Here is a 21,477-nt window from a genome sequence, read left to right as displayed (position 1 = left end):
GGTCTACAGGGTCTCACTACACAGATCAGACTTATAGTGATCCTCCTGCTTTCAGCCTCCTAAACTCTGGGTTTACAGGCGTGTGCCACCATGCCCAGTCTGAGGGGGACATCTTGGTATAAATCATAACATCTTATCTCTGAAAGTTTTCATGCATTTTGACTCTGGTGGTATACTTTCAAGTGAGCATATGTGCCTGATTTTGACTTGTTTGCGTGCTTGTTTTGGTGATACAAGAACAAACTCAGGACTGGCGCATCTGTGAATTCCATCAGTAGAGCGGGGAGACCAGGCCAAGCCGACTTGGAAGTTTCCAGTATGAACAGCTGGGGGGATTGTGGCTCTTCTGCTGAAAGTGAAAACCAGGAAGGGAGCTTGTTTGGATGAAGATTTAACAGTCCAGTTGGGGACAGGATGAGGGCACAGTGGCTGTGAAACCACTCATGCACAAATGTCCTCTTACCTAACGTTATGGTTTAGGTCTGGAGCGGCCCTGAAAGTCTCTGCGTTTGGAAGGGGAGCTGCTCCTGGGGATGCTGTAGATGACAGCTGTGAGGAGCTGGGCCTGTGTGGAAGTGGACCGGGGGTTTCTCGGTTGCTTTCTTATTGCTGGGATGCAACACCTGACACCCCCAGCTCAAGGGAGAAAAGTTAATCTTGGCTAACGGCTTTTAGACATTTCAGCCCATGTCCTGTTGGCTCTGAGGCAGAGCGGCATGGCAATGGTTGGGCATGGCGGAGGTTGGGGCCTGAAGGAGGGTGGGGCATGATGGACAGGAATCCAAGAACTTGATGAAGGCAGCGGTGGGGAGAGGAGCCCTTCCAGTTTACGCTCGCAGTCCCCCTCCCCCTTCTCCATGAGGCATCTGCTCCCATGGCCACACTTAACAAGAAAGCCATCAGCGGACTGATGGAGTGAGGACCACCTTCCAGTCACCCCCGAAAGCCCCGCCTATGAACAGAGGGGACCCTAGGGGGACATCTACATGTAAACTGTAGCAAGGGTTGGCCTGGAGGGGGCTGCCTTCCTCTGCAGCTCCCCTCTCCTCTCTGCTTCCATGCTGCCGTGGTGCAGGCAGCTTTATTCCACCAGGCCCCTCACCAGTTTGGCTTTGTTTGGCACCAGCTATCCATGGACTAAAATTGTCAGGCTAAGAAAAACCCTCTCTACCTTTCAAGTTGTGTGTGTCAGGTATTGTGTCACAGTGGGTTAGTGAGGAAGACACCTACCCTCTTCCAGCCCCATCAGGGCCTCCTGGAGCTGTCCCTGCGGGTGTGACCAGGAAGGCTGTGTTTCCTGACCCTCCTCCTCCCTTCACCTCTCTGCTTCCTTCTTTGCTAGCCTCCTTTAGTTAATCTAAGATGTGGATGCTGCAGGCTGTCATAAGAGCCTAGTTGTGCTTGCACTTTCAACTCCCTTGGCTTTCTGCTGCCTGGGTGCTGCATGGTATCCAGCGAGAGGGCTCAGTGATGTCCTCCCAGAATTCTTACCTGAGGCCCTAACCCCTAGTGCTGCAGAATGGGACTATATTTGGAGACAGAATAATCGCATCTAAAATGAGACCATTAAGATGACCCACACCCACTGCGATGGATGTCTTCATAAGAAATGGACATTTGGGCACAGACAGGCCCAAGGGAAGGCACTCAGCACGCAGGGAAAGACAGCAAGCTGCAAGCGGGGTGAGGGGCCTCATGCCTCTCGCAGGCATCTCGGACTTCCTACATTTCAACAAAATTCCCCATTTACACTTCTCCCCGAAACCAAATCCACCTCGCTCCCCATTTCTGTCTCCATGCTGTCCTTTTCTTGATCAGCTGTCCACAGCAAACACTTGGGAGGCACTTCCTGCTCCTCTCCTGCTGAAGAAGGCTGCCTGCCACTCACCAGCCAGTACAGCTGCCCCTACTTCCAAGCTGTGTCCTGGGTTGACCCTTCTTTTCTTGGCTACCTTCCTTGTCTTCTCCTGCTTGAAGTCATTACGGGTCTCTACCCTCCTGTCTCTGCTTTCCGCATTGTATTCTGTATAGCAGAAGCAGATGAAGCCTTTCGAATGTCACATCAGGTCGAGGCACCCAGTGACTGGAATGGGTTAATAAGAAAAGGCACTGTCCAAAACCCCAAACTGCACTCTGTCCGGCAGAGGCAGAGCAAGCTGGCCTCCGGGTCCCCTCTGAGCCACGTGTTGTGTCCACGCCCTCTCTAGTCTGGCTACAGCGGTCTTCTTGCTGCTGGTACAGGTCGAGGACCCTGGCAGGGGCCCCGGGAGGGGATTCTCCCTGGAGATGGGGCTTGGCCCATCTATCTTCGCAGCTGTCTGGCAGTGATCAGAGTTAAATCTGCTCTTCCCTCTGCCTGGAAATCATTTGCTCCCTTGGAAATCTCGTGGTCTGACCCCTCATGTGACTTAGGTCTCTACTGAAATTTCACAGATGTTCCTTCTGCTGAGAAAGCAAAGACAAGAGGAAGCCCACAGAGTTTTAAACTCTGACTTTGACTCTGTTCTTCTAAGCTCGGGCCACACACTAAGAAGCTGCACCTCTTCTGAGTCCTTATGAAGGGAGGAGTAACATTTTAGGGACCCCCTAGGAAGGGAGAGGCATTGTGCAGAACCACTTGATCCTCTAACCCTGTGAAGCAGGCAGGACCACCAATCTCTGCCTCACATGTGAAAGCAGAGAGCTTAAAAGTAGCTTGCTGAGTCCCTCCATCCCTAGGGTTGGGCTTGAACCCAGAGCTTCGCCACTGCAGGAGGAAAACTTAAGTCGGGCTATTAGAGGCTGAGCAGGCCATCTGTCAAAGCTAACAAAGAGACGGGGACACAGGGGCAACTTCCGAGGTAGAAGGCGCCCTGTGGACGCAGAACAGAGCCCGGCGGAGAGTGCAGCGGCCCAAGTGTGAGAGCCAAGCTGCTGAGCCCCTAGTAACCACCCCGTGCGGCTGGGCCAACTGCAGAGCGCTCCAGGTGGCGCCTTCTCCCTGGGACCTGGGCCCCTTCATGCCCTGGGAGGCTCGCAGGAGGATGGCTGTGTTTCTTAAGTTCTTTCAAGCCTTATTGGCCCAGAGTCCCACGGAAACTTTGAAGCAGGGGGGTGGGGGTGAGAATCGAGGCAAAGAAAAAGCAACTGAAAGGAAAAGGGCGGTTCAGTGTCAGCCAGCGGGCACTCTCCTCTCTTCCTGCTCAGCCTCCCGCTGCCTCAGCCTCCCTGGACTTGGACCCCGGCCACCCACCCCGCCTTCCGCTTCATGGCTAACAACTACGAATTCAGTCCCATGTCCAGGGACAGGTGCTGCTGCGGGCTCTCCAGGAAGTCCTGGGTCTGTCTCTGCGTTGGCCTCCTGGTCTTAGTGGCCTGCGCGGTGACCGTCGCTGCAACCTTGACGTGGTCGGGGGCACAGAAACCCGCACTCCGGGTGTGGAATGGGACGGGCACCACCCCCAACCTGTTTGAGATCCTCCTGGGCCGGTGCTACAGTTACACGCAGCTCGTCTGGCCGGACCTAAGGTGAGTGGGGCACAGCTGGGCACAGCTGGGCGGGCGCAGCCCCGGCCCCACGCGCGTCTGTGGAGGGCGCTGCGCCCGGATAGTCTTCCTGCAGGGTCGAGCAGCTCGCAGGCGCGGCTGTCTGTCACCTTAGCTGCGGGATCCGCCCGGGTCCCTGGGTGGAAAGCGCGGGACTGCAGCGTCCGTGAGGCGTGCGGGGCCCGCGGGGTCTGAGCCCTGGAAGGCATCTCGTTCATTTAGGCAAAACTACCCGTATTCCTTCTTGCGCGCCTCCAAATCGTGTGCCCACCAGCAGAGCAGCGCGGGCTGCGAGGTCCGAGACGCTGCTTGTCACGGGAGCGAGGGGCACCTCCGCACGGACCCGCCGGGCTCTACGCTCTCCGCAGGGACGCACCCCTGTATTTCTATTCTCAGGCCCAGCCTTAAAGCTGTGCAGAAAGCGGCAGCGCTGGGGAGGCCAGCAGGGGAGCTGCGAGGCGGCGCTCTGCTGAACGGCGCAAAACGCTCGTCCCGAAACGCCGCGGCGACCCCCAGGCTGGTCCTGCTGCCGCCCACCCGCCGCGCTCAGCGCAGCGTCCGGTGAACCCAGAGGCCCAGGCCTTGCAAATTGTTCACATTCCAAGGTTCTCCGGGTCCCGCTGAGAGTTTTGTTTACAGATAATTAGATGAGTCATTGAAAGGGAAACTAGATTTTGAGGCGCTCTTTCGGCTACACGGCAGTTCCGTGTGAAATCCATCTGGGAACAGCGCTTGCAAAGCATCTTCTGAGGGGCTCAGGCAGGAGGGTCGCAAGTTCCAGCCTGGGTGGCAACCTAGGGAGACCAGTCTCAAAACAAAAAGTAAAAGAGAAGAAATAAAGGGGTGTGTGTGTGTGGGGGGGGTCACATAAGCAGAGGCTAAGAGAAAATCTTATTTTTATTTTGACCTTAATTTACAGAGTGAAAACGCTTTTGGTTGTTTTGCGTTGTGATAACTCCTGCTTTCTTTTAGCTGTGCCTATCCGTGTAACAACGTAGATACACAGAGAGACAGCGGCTTTTAGTGTTGGCGGGGATGCAAGCTCAGTGATGAACCCAAGCGCGTACACACATCTACCCCGAGTCTCTTTATATCTGGCAAAATATTAATAAATTAACATTTATTTAATCATAATCTGGTTTCGGATTAACAGGCGCCTGTTACTATTTCGGCAAGCACCTTTACAGACATCACACCTTGGACACCCCCATCACCCACATTTGATATAAATGAAGTTACTAATAATACGCCGCTTACTGCTGTCTACTGAGCGCTTCAGACATCAATCATTTAGTCCTTTAACGATTTTATGGTGGTTACAATCGACATCCCCTTTTTACAGATAAATAAGCTGAGGGTTGAGTCAGATGCCCCAAATGGAACTCTGGGGACTGAACTCTTCGCCACTAGCTTAGACTGCTCATCTGTATTCCATACACTTGTGGGTCACGTCTAGAGGCTTGAAATAGGGATGCAGGTATCATAAGTATGCACTGAGCAGACTTTCTCCAGAGCATGCGGCCACCTTGTCCTTGGGTGGCCTAAGCGGGTCACCTCGGGTCTCACCACCTGGGCTTACGTCTGGGCTACATCCGGGTGCGACCTTGGGCACGTTCTTACGCGCTCTCAACGGTACGCTGGACGCATTAATGATTGCATCCTCCAGGTGACGCAATCTTCCTACCGTACAGAGTCCTGCTCTGGAAATGCAGCACTTGGGCAGCCTTGCCAGCTAACTGGTTAGATCGAGGCCACTGACAGTACACGGCTTGTGCTGTACGCATCGGCCCTGCAGATACAGCATTGATGTCCTCGCTTTTAAATGATCACTTTAACATGCCTTGATAGTCGATAGAGTAAATGTAACCATTTCCAGCTGTGTCTGATCTTTCCAGCTGCCCACCAGAGCTGTGCCATTTCACAGAGCAACGTGGATCTGTCAGAGGACTTGTGTTCCTGTACTCTCTTCACTGTTGAATATTTTCCACTTTTTTAGTTATGAGAAAAGTTGCTTCTAATTGTTCCTCAAGTAGTAGTGAGTTTAAACGCATTGTGTATTTTTATTGGCTGTTCATACCCTTCTTGTGATGTTCTTGTTCATATCTTTAGTCATTTCTATTGAGTTACATATCTGTTTTTCTGAGAGCCTCTTTCTCTCCCTTATAACATATGTAGACTGCCTGTGTTAGGGTGAGGGTAGCCACTCATACCGTAATCCCATCACTGGACCGTGAGTCAATTGAAAACTCTAGAAGCCTGCCCCATGAGGGCATGAGGCTTTGGGGGACACCTAGACACAAACCATAACAACTTCCAGCCAGTTTCTTTATTTGAGGGCCCTCCTTTGGCAGAGTACTTGAACCAAGGCCCTGCACGGTGTCACCTAGGGCTGGAGGTGAGACTCACCTAGAAGGCGGGGGGTGGGGTGGGGTGGTGGTGGCTGGAAGGGCTCCAGGAAAGCAGCTGTGTTTGAAGGCTCTTACTTTTTCCAGTGACCTGACCCAACTTCACCCTTTCCCCCTCTTCTGGGTCTCATGAGGGCCACCAGCACCAAGCAGGGGCCTCTAGTCCAAGCTTCTGAGGGGACTCCATGAGAATCTGGAACATATGCCTTCTCATTGATGGGCCCCCAGAGGTCATTGTTCCAGCCACCAGGCCCCTACCAGTGGTCAGCATGATCTTTGTGGTCAGGGAACCAAGCATGTTGCGGCAAAGCTGAGTGTGGGGAAGGAATGATACCCAAGGAAGCCAGGAGGCAGCATACAGCTTTACTTTACACTAATGACCCTGGCTGGAATGACTTCCAACCAAAGCCAGGAGGCCAGTGTCTAGGAGCCAGCATTTTTATATGAGGCATAAGCAGGGCTTGTAGGTAGGCAAAGCAGCCTGGCAGTTCTGGTTAGCTAGCACGGTGAGAGCATCAGTTACAGGGCTAGATCCATGACCATCAGTTACAAGACCAGATTAATGACCACAAAGCTGGCTCAGTTAGGTTCAGTTATGCTCTCATGGTTACAGGTGTCAAGAAAGCAACTACAGATCCATGAATTGGTTGCCAAGCTACATAGCTTCAAAGAGAATGCAGTTTTTAAAAATGTATTTGGTTGTTGCAAGGTCTCACTACACAGCTTGGACTAGGGGTGACTCTCCTGCTTTCAGCCTCCCCAGTGCTGGGATCACAGGCATGTTGCACTACGCTTGGATTCTGGCCTGCTCAGCCTGCCCTAGGAGTGGGGCTGGTGTAGCTTGCGGTGCTGGGGATTGAACCGTGGTCCCTGCACTTGCCTGAGCTTGCCTAAGCAGGCACTTTAGACCACTGAGCTATCTTGCTGGCCCTGAAGAGAGCCTAGTTTTAAATAGAACAATTTTCCTTGTACAGTTTTTGTCTTTCAGTGAGAATGGGTGCAAGATGTTGAGAAAATACAGGGAACAGGAGCCGAGCTTTTCGGAAGACCTGTGTTACAGGTGCTTGGTCAGTTTGTAAGACATGAGTCTGAAGTGGCCAGCAGTTTAGTTCTTTTTTTTTTTTTCATTTAATCTTTTTTTTTCATTTTTCAACAAATAATACACTGCATATATTCTTCTAGCAGTTTAGTTCTTGAAAGATCACTGAATCGCATGCAGTTGCTTGGGTAAGTGGGTCAGGACCCTGTCATGAGACAGGTGGAAGTAAAGAATCCAGTCACCAGTTGTTGCGGAAGGAAAAGTAGACTATGGTGAATACACAGCTAAAAACAATGTGAGGTGACAAGCAACAACAACTGTAGCAGACAATATTGTCTTTTTGAGTGACCAGACAAAAGAAAAGGAATGAACAGATGATTCTTGGGCCCTTTTTGGGTTTCTTCCAGAACTCTCAGGGTGGGAAGAAGCACTGAGCCCCGCTTTCTCAGTGCTGAGCATGGGCCCAGGGTCTTGGGAGTGCTAGGCCAACACTTTACCTACCACTGGGTTACACCCCAACCCAAAGGTTCTCTTAGTGCCTTTGATATTACTTCCTAGAGCCTCAGGTATTGCGTTTCCTTTTTATTTTCTGCTATAGTATTAATAATTACTAATAAAGATTACATAAAATAAAAAAGAACCTGTACTCTAATAAAATGGAGAACACAGAAGAAATGGGCAGATTCCTAGACACATATGAATTATCAAAGCAGAAGAATAAAAGTATTAAAAATATCACCAATGAAATTGAAGATGTTATTAAAATCCTACTAATAAAGAAAAGTTCAGGCCCTGATGGATTCACTCCTGAATTCTACAAGAAATTTAGAGAAGAAATAAATTTTGTTTTGACTTTTTGTTTTGTTTTGACTTTTTCTTGAGTTCTTTTTATTCCCATTCTCTTTCCCTCTTCTTCTCTTCCCCTTCATCACTTGCTTACCCATTCACAAAGGTCTTCCTGCTTCCTACTTTGTCGCCTGCCTGTCTGCCTGTCTGTCTGTCTCTCCTCAACCCCAGCCCCTCGGATGCTCACCATGAGCTCAGAGTCCCTCACTTTTCACCGTCTTGGCTGCCACCACCCCAGTGCAAGCCGTAGCCAGCCCTTCTGCAGTTTCTCTCTCTGCCCATCGCTGGTGTTTCCCTCTGCTTCACACTGTCCTCAGCAAAGCAGGGTGAGAAATCCTTTGGAATTTAATAACATCACACACTGCTCACGCTCAAAATCCACAGCAGCTCGTCCTGTCACCACAAGCAGAAGTCCAGTTTCAGCGCCTTAGGAAGCCTCGCCCAGGGTGAGCACCTTAACTTTTGGATTTCAGTGGTACCCCCTGCTCTGCTCCAGCCACACTGGCTTCCTTGGTGTTTCTTAAAGAAACCAGGCATTTGTGCTGCCTGTTCCTTCTGCTCGGCTGCCATGCGCTCGGGTGTTTGCATTGCTAAGCCCACCACTTCCTTTAATTCTCTGCTCAGTATAACCTGGTGTCCCCCATTTATTTAATGCAAATGCCACCGCTTCCTTCCTCCCCTCACTCCTGACATTCGTGTGTGTGTGTGTGTGTGTGTGTGTGTATTTATATTCATTTACTTTAGTAAAACGATGCATACATCATTTTATCACCATGCAATATAAGTTCAGGCTCGACAAGAGAATTTTAGAAGTGTTTGCAAGCATTCCACAGTATGCCAAAAAGAGGAAAGAAAAACTCAAATCGATGACACAACAGCTCCGCTGGAAACCCAGATCAAACATTCTGTGGTACATGAAGTCTGTGTGTAATGTCTGCTTGTAAACCATGAATTTCTCCCACTGTAGGTGACTTATTTCACTTCTACACATTTTTTGTTTGTTAGTCTTGCTGATTAGTCTTGCTGATTAGTCTTGCTGATTAGTCTTGCTGATTAGTCTTGCTCTGCAGTCCAGGCTGAACTTGAACTCATTTTATAGCCCAGGATGGTCTTGAACTTGCAGCAATCCTCCTGCCTCAGCCTCCCAAGTGCTGGGATTACAGGTGTACGCCACACCTGATGATTGTATGATTTTTACAGAGAAAATAACCATACTGTACCTATTTAAAGTGTTCTTCATATATTTTTGTATTAAAACTAAAGCTAAATATTTTCATTTCATGATGATATTTACGAATTATTCCAATACAACAACAGCAAAAACATAACTGGAAATAAATATAAAGGACCTAAACTGGAATCCACAATCCAGTTATTGGCGTGTTTCCAAGTGTGATTCTAAAATAGATACTGGGCCAGTGAGATAGCTCAGAGGACTAAGCGCCTGCTTATGCAGGCGCAGGGACCAGGGTTTGATCCCTGGCACCATGTGCTGCGCTGGTCCCAACCCCCAGGCCACCGAGTTCAGGTGTGGTGCTGGATGTCTGTAATCCCAGGCTGGGGAGGCTGAAAACAGGGGGATCATTATGAGTCTGAGCTGCGTAGTGAGACCCTGTATTAAATACATAAAAAATAAAATAAAATAAATGCTACTTCTAAGCAGTTCTGTTGTAAGCTTTCTAGATTTCAACACATACACACACACACACACACACACACACACACACACTCTTTCAGTTGTGGGAAAGCGTGTAAGTCCTGTCTCATGCATTTTGTGGAAGAGTTCTTCAAGGGCCAACTGATCTTCAGATCTGTTCTTACCTTAGTGCACAAGGCAGACGGATAGAAATGAAATGAACCGGGGTAAACAGAAATCCCGTGTAATACCAACTGCACACTACATGCTGCAGCAGCGTGAGGACACATGAGCAATGGCCTGCTGCCTTCCTTAGAGCTCACTTTGTTTTAGAGCTTTAAGAAGGTGGAAATTTTAACAGCCTCAACTGCAATTAGGTGACATGTTTCTTTTGTTTTAGTTTGACTCCTTGAGTGACCTAGTTAACCAACTAGCTGCAGTAACTTGATCACTGGGCTAATTAAGATGGCAGGGAAGGAAGCCACTATGCAAAACACTGCCTTTTAGTCTGAACCCACTGAAGCGATCTATTTTTGGCACACACTTGTGACATCAGCAGGAGACATCCAACTAAAGCAAGCGCTGTCAGAGGCCAGGGCAGCTTCTCTCTGAAGGCTTAGATTTTGGCCCCCGTTCCCTATGAGTGGAATAGGACATGCCACAGTCACGGCTCCCCCAGCAGAGCAGGGCTGCTATGAGCACGCCCATCAGGCAAATGTCCATCATAGCATGTGTCTCGATCTCCAATTTGCACAACCCACACGAAGGATTCTTGGCTTCTCAGGTACGTTTAGACCTTTCATCCTTCATCACGTGAAGAAGGACACAAGCTCTGGATGACACGGTCGTGGCCTGCAGAATTTTCCCAAAGTGGTAAAGCTTGTCAGGACCCACCCTGCTGTTCTCCAGTCCTTGTTAGCCTGCTCAGATGTCCTTCCTTTTCTTGTAGAACTGAGACATTTCTGGTGTACTCTATAATTTACATATTCATCTTGTTTGTTTTACTCTACGGAAATGTAAACTCCCAGAACAGGAGACTTTATTTTGTTCCCTGGTCTATTCTCTGTGCTCATAAAGCACCTAGGACATGTATATGTTCAGTTTTTGCCAGCTTAATGAATTAATTGTTCCCATGCTTTTCTTCAGCCTGAAAAGTTTTCTGATTTTTAAGTCCTTAGAAAATCCGAATTGCTTCAGAGTGCTGCATTGCTCATTGCATCCACCAGGAGGCAGACTTTACCGTGAATTCAGGCTCCCGCAGCCTGCCCTTCAGGAATAGCTGAATTAACTAGTTTTCTTTGAGTAGGGACAGCGGTCTGCCCTGCAGGACATAGAGCTGGGAAACGCACGTAGCACATCTGTATTATCACTTAGTGCGAGAGCTTTCCATGAGAGCCACATACAGGAAGCCACAAACAGGAAGGTGATGTGGCTCAGACCCTGGCTGTTTGGGGAATGGTGCAATTTGCAGTGATGAGCGACAGCACAGATCTACAGCCCCTAAAACAGGCTGATCCTCCTGTGTAATTGCCGAATATAGTAAGCCTCCAATTTCTGAATGAGCTCTGTCCAGAGGAATTGCTCCTAAATTGGATTCGTTCCTAAATGGAAAGTGAGTTTCACACACCGTGCCTATGGAAGTTCACAGCTCAGTGCTCTCAGTCATAGGGGCGTACTGTATAGCACCTTTATTTATTTATTTATTTATTTATTTATTTATTTTTCAATCTCTGTAAGATTTCAACCTGTTCTGCCCCGTTCACTTTCCGCCAGTGCCAGGGAATAACTGGGCCCTGCTCAGATCTTGGGCCTGTCCTGTGGAGTCAGGTCCTGGTCACTTTCCTCCACCTCTGGATTTTCATTTCCTTTGCAGCCACTTTGGTCCATGATTTACATTTCCCGGGGAAGGCAGCACTGTTTAGCAGGAAGAGCAGAGCTGGGGCTGGGAGGCAGCTCTGCTGAGCAGCAACTGCGTGGCTCCGGGAGAGGCCCTAAGCCGCCTTGGGGAGGACGTTCACCCAGCTAGCGTCGGGCACATGGTGAAAGCTGCCCAGTGCTTGTGCCCTGACCTCCCTCCTCCACAGCTACCTCCTCTCTAGGTAGCAGTGTCAGCCTCCCATGGGAGATTCAAAGATGCAGGAAGGGTGGGGAGACTTGGAGGAAGACAGAGACAGCAGGGATCCCCAGGTTGGGGTGGGAGCAGGGTTGGTGCATCGCTGGGTACCTGGCTGCGCTCCACAGGGCCTGCAGGACCACCTGCATCAGACAGCCTTCTACAACTCACTGGTAGTGCTTTTTAATAACAGGGCAAGGGAGCCAAGCCAGCTTTTGTTTCTTTAACATCCCACCTGGGACAGCTCATTGCTGCCCATGCCCCCAGCCAAGACCCCTGGGAACACACTGAGGCTGAGCAAAGGAGGCTGGTGGCCCCTTGTAGTGCAGGACACTTATGATGGGGGCAGGTGGTACAGAAGAGCACACTGGACTTGTGTAGGAGCCTGGGGAAGGTTCAAGGAGGCTGGCTTTGCCTGACTGCAGCCTGGGAGCAGAGGGGGCGTGGGTAGTTCTATGACCTGGAATCTTAATAATCCTGTCTGCCAGCCTGAGGGAGTGAAGGCCGAACCTTCAATATAGATTGGTAGTTTTGATCGTGTGTGTGTGTGCGCACTCGCGTGCCTCCATGTGCACATGCGCACGCACATGTCTGTGATTGGGATATCGTTCTCCTCTGCGTTCCCCTCACAGTCTACCGTGGCCATTAGAGGCTTTATATGATGTACATGCTCTGTGGCATTGTTTAGGACAAACTGAGGTACACTAGGACCCAGCAGCCTCCGAGTGCCAGGGCTGCCCTCTTTTGCATCAGCATCACCTCTGCGCAGAACTTAGATCCTGGAGGAAGTGCTGAAGTAGCAGAGGGAAGGCATCTGCGGGGGACTGCTCCAGAGGCCAGGAGAGGCAGACCAGGAGCGTGGTTCTAGCTCCTTGTCTCCTGGACGTCGAGGAGACAGACTGACCGAGTGGTCACAACAGAGGCTCATGCTTGAGACCCTGTAGCTGGATGTCGCCGATGAGGTGATTAGTTCTAGAACATGACTCAAGTCTTGTAGCATGGTCCCCACGGGGAGTTCAGGACTGATGGATCCATGGAAACTGTGGCTCTGTGTGATGGGAAGGAGGCAGCCTGTCGCTTAGATCCTTCCGGCTCTGTGGACCCCGCAGAAGCTCTCTAGGGACCTGATCCAGAAAGCGTGCGGTCCCTGCAGAAGCCAGGAGGATGGGGCCACGCTGGGTGAGCTGGCTCTTCCTTGGCTCATCTGAGCCTTTTGGTGAATTGTCCCTTGACGTTAGGAAGCCTGGTTCTAGGAGTGGACTGTTTTTGTGTGATTAGATGACCCAGTCGTGCCTAAGGGTGCTCTGAGGAATCATTCAGAGTGGTTTACAGCTGGGGGCATCTAAGGACACCTGAAGCATGACCCTGCACATCTAGCGCAGGCGTACAGTGGGATACAGCCCTGTAACCACGACTCAGAACTGGTAAACACACATGTGCTGGTTATGGCACTATTTAAGGGTGTAAATAAGAGATAACAACCTGTGTAAGAATTATACAATAAAGGCACAGACATCTCTGCTGCCCTCTGCTCTGCTCTGCGCTGCCTGCTGCTGTTGCTGGTGTCTTGCATACATGTGTTCTTTATCCTTGGGCCCTCACCCGCGAAATCTCCCTTGGGCCCCCCGAGTGGGCTGACTGATGCAAGGAAGAGGTCTGTAGCCTCCCCAGACACCATGTATCACGCTATTAGGCCTTAGGACAGGCTTGGAGATGAGTATACTAAGTCCTTCCTGCCCACATGGTATGTGCCATGGCTGGGAGAGAGGTGAGATGAAATGCCAGAGCCAACAGAGGTGCGAGAGGCCACAGAAATATCGGGGTGATTGAAGGGGCCTGGACCATTTTCTACAACCTATCAAGATTCTCAGATATTGGGTCTCAGGATAAATCCTGAGGGGATTTGACTGACCTTATTAGATCCAAAAGCTACAATTCTTGTTACATAGGTCTTACTTTATCTTGGTCTTAACCATCCAGCTGAAAAGTATAAAAACAAAGTATAAGAAATAAAGCCATGCTGTTATGTTGAGCTGTAGGGGACTCAGGTCAACAACTTCTGGCATTGCCAGTCATGTGGAAGACCCAATACTATTACCGACTACGGGACTATTTTGGAATATTTTGCTGAGTTCGCACTCCTATAATATTTAAATGATGGAACTAAAGAAAAAAAGGGGATATAGATGAATGACCATTTTGTATCTGTGTATTCAAAATAGTTAGGATAGATATATAGCTACATTTTCTTAATTCAGAGAATAGAGGGATTTGTTCTAATAGTGTTTATAAATAGGATATCATGTCTGCATCTTGTACAACAAATAACCACTAGGAAGGCAGTATGCAATGTGTTAATTATTGGAACTGTCCTACCAATTCGATTTGAAGCTGTCTTGTTGCTATTTATTTCTCAATAAAATTATGGGGAAAAAAAGAAAGAAAAGAAAGAAAAAGGTGGACAGGAAAGTGCAGAGCACCAGCTAAGCAGCCTGTCCCACCTGTGCCCACCGCATGGTGAGAAAAGTGCCGAGGAAAATTAATATAGTCCTGGCATAGGCAAAGCAGCTGCTTTGGGCCTCTGTCACCAGTTGCTTCAGTCGGAGTGGAGGGAGGAAGCGGGCTGAGCCAGGAGGCAGCATCCAAGAGGTGCCAGCTACTATCACGTTATATGGACAAACAGAAAAGATGTTCAGGAAATCGAAGCTTCCCAGCCAAGCCCGAACACCCCAGCCTCAGCAGCTGTCTCACTCCCGCGCTGCCTAGTGTTAAGTTGTAGACATCCGCCGGCATCCATTCATTTGTTCCCTTTTTAGGTTTGCTTTGCTTTGTAGCTCTGAGGACCCTTTAAGAGGTGTAGGAACTATATTGGATTTTGCTGAATTCACACACCTACAATATTTAAATGGCAATGGAATACCCATCTCTGACAGAACTAAACAAGAAAAAGGGGATATAAATGAAGGATCATTTTCTATCTGTATATACAGAATAGTTAGGATAGATATACAGCTACTTTCTCTTAATTCAGTGAGAAGAAAGATTTGTACTAATGGTGTTTGGACAGGATATCATGTCTGCATCTTGTACTATGAACAACCACTATGAGGACAACAATATGCAATGTGTTAATTATTGAAACTGTCCTACTAATCAATTTTGAAACTGTCTCATTGCTATTTGTTTCTCAATAAAATTAATAAAAAAAAGAAAAAAAAAGATTCTCAGACATTTAGTTTAACTATACCAGTGACTAACGCAGTGTAAGTTTTGTTATGTTGACCCTTATAATAATACTTACTATAGAAAAATTGGGGGGAAAAAGCAAGAAAAGAGGTCACAAAACAGCTCTCTTGTATTTAATATCCAAAGATAACAATTTTCAAAACATAGTTTGATCCTTTTTTTTTCTTTAGTAACTGAGGATTCAACCCCAGGGTCTTTATATTTAGCTACAGCCTCAGGCTTTTTATTATTTTTTATTTTCAGAAAGGGTCTCATTAAGTCTCTAAGTTGTCCAAACAAGAATGGACATTAGGATCCTCTTACCACAGCCTTGCAGAATGCTGGGATCATAAGCATGTACCCCAACACCCAGACTTTTATATAGTCAGGTGTGCTGGTATTTGTGCATATATATTTATGATTGGTATCTCTTTCTCTTGGATTGTTCCCTTTACAAGGACATAATGACCTTCTTTGTCTTTCTTAATCAGTCTTGGTTTGAAATTCACTTGGTCTGTGAAGAGTATATGTATTTTTTCTGGGTTCCTGTTGCATGGAGTATTGTTTTTTTCATTCTTTGACTCTCAGTCTATGAATTTCTTTTTGAACTGAATGTATTTCTTTCGTACAGCATATTGTTGAACTTTGCTTCTTGCTTCATTCTGCCAGTCTGTGTCTTTTGATTGGTAAATTGAGACCACTAACATTGATGATTGTAACTGATATGTACTGACTTATGCTTGTGGTGCTAGTTTCCTGTCATTGACTTCTTACCTTTTCCCCATCTAATTGTTTGCCTTGCCTAGTGGCTCATGGAGTTCCTCCTGTTGTGGTTCATGGAGTTGTAGTCTTTGTTATCTCTTTCTAGGCCATCCTTCAAAATGTTTTGAAGTGTTAGTTTGGCAGTCATACATTTCCTCAGCTGTTCTTTGTCATGGAGATATCTTGTTTCTCCATCAGGTTTGAAAGATGGTTTTGTGGGCTACATCAATCTGGGTTGGAGGATGTTTTCCGTTAGAGCTTGAGATACTTCACTTCAAGTTCTCCTTGACTTTAGGGTTTTTGCCGAGAGGTCAGCTGTGATTCTGACAGGCTTCCCTTTATAAGTGATTTGTTTCCTTTCCCAACATTTTTTAATGTTTTATTTTTGGCTTGAATTTCTGGCACCTTGACTGTGCTAAGCCTGGCTATAGATTTATTTTTTGTTATGCCTAATCAGAGTTCTATGTGCCTTATTTATCTATGCCAAATTCTTTTCCCTTACAATGAAAGTTTTCTGCCATAACATCTATGAACATTTTTTAAATATACCATTTGTGCTATCTCCTACTTTTTCATAGACTCCAATCATTATCATGTTATTCTTCTTCTTTGCATCATCTAGAAGCTCCTGTACTGATTTCTCATGTTCTCTTGCTATTTTTAAGAAATCTTTTGAAAAAAATAAAAAAAATAAAAAAGGAAATCCTTCTTTTCATGACCACTAACCACAAGCATATCTTCTCTATCTGAGATTCTGTCGTCACACTGGCTGATTCTGTATTGGATGCTTTCAGTGCAATTTCTATTCTCCTGGATATCTGTTTGAATCTGCCTTATGGATTCCATTGCTTTTCCTATGCTGACCACTTATAGCTTCCCTAATTTTCCTAAAATCCTCTATTTTAAAAAATCTATATCTGCTCTAGAGTCACTACGGATGGTTTTCATTATGTACACCATCTCTGCATTTATCTAAAAATTATTTATATATATATATATATTTTTTAAAATAATTTTATTGAGAAACAATTATCAATGAGACAGTTTCACAACCAATTACTGGCACATTTTCAGTAATTAATACATTACATATTGTTGTCTTAGTGGTTATTCATTGTACAAGATGCAGACATGACATCCTGTCTCAAACACTATTATAACAAACCTCTCTATTCATTGAATTAAGAGAGTGGAGCTTTATATCTATCCTAACTATTTTGAATATACAGATATGGGTCATTAATTTCTATCCCACTTTTTTGGTTAGTTTGGTCAGAGAAGGGCATTCCATTGTCATTTAAATATTTTAGGTGCTTGAATTCAGCAGAATCTCCCAATAGAGTCCAGTAGTCCATAATAATAGTGGGTTTTTCATAAGACTGGCAATGTCCAAAGCTGTTGACTTGAGCTTTTTACAGCTCAGCATATTAATGTGGCTTTACTTTTTATACTTCATTTTCATACTTTTTTGCTGGATGGTTAAGACCAAGATAAAACAAGACCTATATAACAAGAAATGTAACTTTCATATTTGCCAAGGTCAGTCAAATCCCCTCAGGATTTATCCTGAAGCCCTATACCACAGTTTGTAGATCCTTTGTCAGGGTCAGCCATGTGGATGAGGCATGGCCATTGCTTGACCAATTGGCTCTCTGTGAAAGCCTGAGAGAATGTTTTCTCTCCATGTGACTCTCTTTAGGCACATTCTACATCATCAATCACATTCCTCTGTGGCCTTATAATCTCCTTGATCTGAAAATTTGGGACACAACTGAGCTACATAACGTTCTCCTATGTCCTGAGTCCTCACTAATATAGGTTCTCCTATGTCCTGAGTCCTCACTAACCTTGAAAGGCTAGGGCCAAATTGGCTGTCCTTGCAGCCCTTCTTTTTCTCTGATTTTTAGTCTGCAAACTTAGGTTTTTAACCCTCCAGAAGAGAAGTTTATTATTACCCTACAATGTATGCAGTTAGGTCTAACTTAACTGTCTGTCTGAATATCAAACATCTTAGGCATAACATGGAACAGGTATTTTCCATCAAGTATTGGTATGTTAAACTTTAAGTCCCTGCAGAATATGAAGACAAAAATTTAAAAAATAAAAATAAAAAGAAATTTGAAAAAATATCAATAAACAATTACATAATTTTACACAGAAATTAAGAAATCTAACCATATAGAGCATTATAACAGGACTGTCCTGTGACTGTTTTTTAAAAAAAATTATTTCTGCTTTTATTTTTTCTAAAATCTCCTTGAATTGCTTTGCTGTTACCACTTCAAAGAGGCTAGATAGCTGGCTTTTTCATTGTCCCACTTCACTGCCCGCTGGGTTTGCCTTTGGTGAACTAAATGGCTGAGGGTGCATCTTGTTTAAGTGTCTTCTCATTTTCTTTTCTTAAAGCTTAATTCCTGGATCAATTCTTATAAGTTGCCCATGATGAGTTGATTTATTGCTGGTATTTAGAACCCTCAAGAAATGAATACTTCTCTGAGGTAGCTTCCAGGTTTAGCTGGTAGCTTCCAGGTTTTGGGTGTTGAGTCTGCTGCCGTATCCTACCTCTCCAAATTGTTCAGGTTGAGAAGTTGCTGCTTGTTTGGCCCAGCACCTGGTTCTTTAGCTCTGTGACGCAGCATTTTCTATGACTTTTAGTTGTTCTCAGTCTTGGAATACCAGGAAGAACAGCTGGCTAAGACAATTATTTCACTTTTGGCTAAAGTGCTACCATCAGCAAGAACAGCAGCATCAAACGCAAGTAGAAAATAAGAATAGAAATTCTACTGAAAGGATCTGATACAGGTAACTGTTAATCTGCCACCTTTAAACATATGAAAAAGATTGTGGCCATATAACAAATGTCTAAACCAAATGAGAAAATTATATGCAGTATGTAAGTCTTAATATGTCAATTTTATCCTCAAGGATTAGAATTTAAAGGGGTTAAGGAGAAAATATAAAAGTAGAAGAAGAAGGGATTAGAAGTAAGTCTGGAGGACAGAGATCACATTTACTTTTGGAAACTGGTACAGAAGACTAGAGGGAAAGAGAAGAAAGAGATAAAAGGAAGAACAAAACAGAGAAACCACAAAGAGGTTTGAAACTACATTAATACTCATATGAAAACAAGATCAAGCAATAAAGGAGAAAAACAAAAACAAAAACAAAACAAAACAACAAAAAGAAAATGAAAGAGAAAGAAAATAGTCCACTTCCAGGTTTGTCTCTACTGTTACTGGTATTCTGTGTGTGGAGACAGAGTCCAGCCCCATGTTGATTTGTCCCAGCAAGCCAGCAGCAGCTTTTAGTGAGGTAGTGGATAATCTCAGTGGGCCTGCACCTTCTGACCGGGATCAGATTCATTTTGCCTATAGCTATCAGCACAACTTTCTTAGGACTGAGCCCAGGTGGGAGCCACTAAATGGAGCCAGCAGCCACTGTGAGTTGTGAAGCTCAGCTGGCCCCCTCCCAGGGCTCAGCATGATTGTGCCCTCAGAGCTCAACACCAGCTAGGGCAGCCCTTCATGCCCACTGCTCCGCCCTACTGCTGCATCTCTTCTTGGAGGCATGTGGGGTCACCAGTGGTCACTAGGTGCCTGAAGGTTTAAGCTGCTCCTCTCATGCAGTGAGTCCTGATCCAGGGAGAGGGTTCTACCAACTGCCTCCTTCTTCTTTGTTGAAGCTTCTCTCTTCGCTCTCTCTGTGGGCTCCATTTCTCGACTCAAGTCCTTCCTGGGCCAGAGGGCACACTTCCCCCTGCTTGTCTTCCTCATGTTGTCATATCTCAGCATCTGGATGGCAACCTTCAGAGAGGCTCCGTCTTTGCTGCTTACCACTCTGCCATCTTCCAAAACTCAGTTCCCATGTTCAGTTTTGTAAATTGGTTGTCAGAGAAAGGAGAGAAAGGAAAGCACGAGGAACCACCACAGCCACCATCAGCATACCATCCCAGAGCCGCAAGAGGACTGGCTGCACACCTCCACCTTTTCACTGCCAGTCGTCCAAATCCTCAAACTTGTCCTGCACTGTGCAAACATGGTGGATTACTACGATGTTCCAGGCATGCAGAGGTATGCCTCCCCCGAGGTCACCAAGAAAGTGTACCGGAAACTGGCAGTACAGTAGCACCCAGATTAAAAAAAAATCTGAGAATAAATAAGCTGAGTGAAAATTCAAACAAGCGGCTGAGGCATATGAGGTGTTATCTGATGCTAAAAAATGGGACATCTATGACAAATATGGCAAAGAAGGATTAAATGGTGTTGGAGGAGGAGGACATCAATTTGACAGTCCATTTGAGTTTGGGTTCACATTCCAGAACCCAGAAGATGTCTTCAGGGAATTTTTTGGTGGAAGGGACCCATTTTTATTCGACTTCTTTGGTAATGAAGACCCATTTGAAGGCATTTTTGGGAACCGAATGGGTCCTGAAGGAAGCAAAAGCTGTGGTATAGGCTCTTTTTTTCCTCCACCTTCAGTGGATTTCCATCCTTTGGAGGTGGATTTTCCTCATTTGATACAGGATTTACTTCATTTGGATCCTTTGGTCATGGGGGCCTCATTTCATTTTCATCCACATCATTTGGTGGCAGTGGGATGAGTAATTTTAAATTTATAGCAACTTCTACTAAAACAGTTAATGGTAGAAAAATCACCACAAAGAAAATTGTTGAGCATGGTCAAGAAAGAGTAGAATTTGAAGAAGATGGACAGTTAAAGTCCTTAACAATAAATAGTGTGGCTGACGAGGATGCCTTCCCTGCGGAGTGTATGTGGAGGGGCCAACATGCCTGGCTGGCCCAGCCTTCCATCTCCCACCCACCAAAGCCACCCTGTCCCACCCTGGTGGCTAGGTCCACACCACACTCACGCTGGAGGAGGATGAGGAGTAGGACAGGCCATGGAGGCCCATGAGCTGGGGTGCCCCCATGAGCTCAGCAGGGTTTAAAGAAGGTGGCAAGAGGAGGAAGCAGAAGCAGAGAGAGGAATCGAGGAAGTGGACCAAAGGGAACTGCTAGGCTGGACTTGCCTGGCAGACGTGGGTGGCTGACCCACACTAAGTGGTGCTACTTTCAGTGCTGTCCAGGGCCACCTCACTTAGCAGGACATGGATATGTGCTCATGGATCATAGGATCAGGGACCTTGAGATAGGTGACACCATGGGTGGCATGGTAGACATTTGGGGTGCAGCGCACTTCCTGACCACTTTTCCCTGGCACTCAATCCACCAGCGCCCTCCTCAAGCTGCGAACAGTCCATCTCTTCCTTTCCAGCTTCTCCACCACCATGTCTTTTCTTGAGGTCGTTGTAACTGTGAGGCCCAGTAAGGAATGGATGGAATGGGCCTATGGTCAGGAGATGATGGTTCTTCTCTGTGGCACCAGGGATTGAAATTATTATTATTAGTAGTAGTATTAGTAGTAGTATTTTAGGGAAGGGTCTACAGGGTATTTAGGGTCTCACTACTAGATCAGACTTATAGTGATCCTCCTGTTTACAGCCTCCCAAGAGCTGGTATTACAGGCACACACCAGCATCCCCAGTCTCCATCGCTGTCTCAGCAAGCCCCAGGGGCAGGGCTGGCATGGCAGGCCCGAGGATCCAGCCCCTGGCCCCTGTGCCTGCTTGCAGGCACTTTGATCCTATTTGGGATTTGAGCTATTTGGCTGGCCCAGGTTTGGAATTCGAATGCGGCATAGCTTACGGTCCGGGGCTGCACTCGGCTTGGGGGTTGTCAGTCTGTTCAGAGCAGCAGACCACACACAGGCCTCTGGTCACTGCAGGTGTAAAACCATTCCTAGTATTTATTGTCCTAGTTCCAGTTCTCTCCAGGGAGCCCAGAGTCGACTATAGAATGTTTAGTGTTCGCTACATCTCATCGCTGGGATTTTTTTTTTTTTTTTCATTTTAAGTAAAATAGGTTCT

The 21,477-nt window shown here is 46.7% G+C and overlaps 1 protein-coding gene and 1 pseudogene across 1 annotated transcript in view; both read left to right on the top strand.

Annotated features, from left to right (window-relative positions):
- Positions 1 to 8,003: 8,003 nt before the first annotated feature.
- Positions 8,004 to 21,477, top strand: part of Cd38 (CD38 molecule) — a 63,762-nt gene continuing 50,288 nt past the window's right edge. The window contains exons 1-3 of the mRNA XM_023723913.1: positions 8,004 to 8,054; positions 8,200 to 8,210; positions 21,389 to 21,394. Coding sequence (XP_023579681.1) covers positions 8,004 to 8,054; positions 8,200 to 8,210; positions 21,389 to 21,394 — 68 coding nt within the window. The remainder of the gene's footprint in view (positions 8,055 to 8,199; positions 8,211 to 21,388; positions 21,395 to 21,477) is intronic.
- Positions 19,587 to 20,556, top strand: LOC111818945 (annotated as a pseudogene).

This window comes from Octodon degus, unplaced genomic scaffold (assembly GCF_000260255.1).
Source record: "Octodon degus isolate 3935 unplaced genomic scaffold, OctDeg1.0 scaffold00006, whole genome shotgun sequence".
NCBI classification, from domain to species: Eukaryota; Metazoa; Chordata; class Mammalia; order Rodentia; family Octodontidae; genus Octodon; species Octodon degus.
The sequence above is the reverse complement of the archived record's forward strand: the minus strand, read 5'-3'. Positions and strand labels throughout refer to the sequence as shown.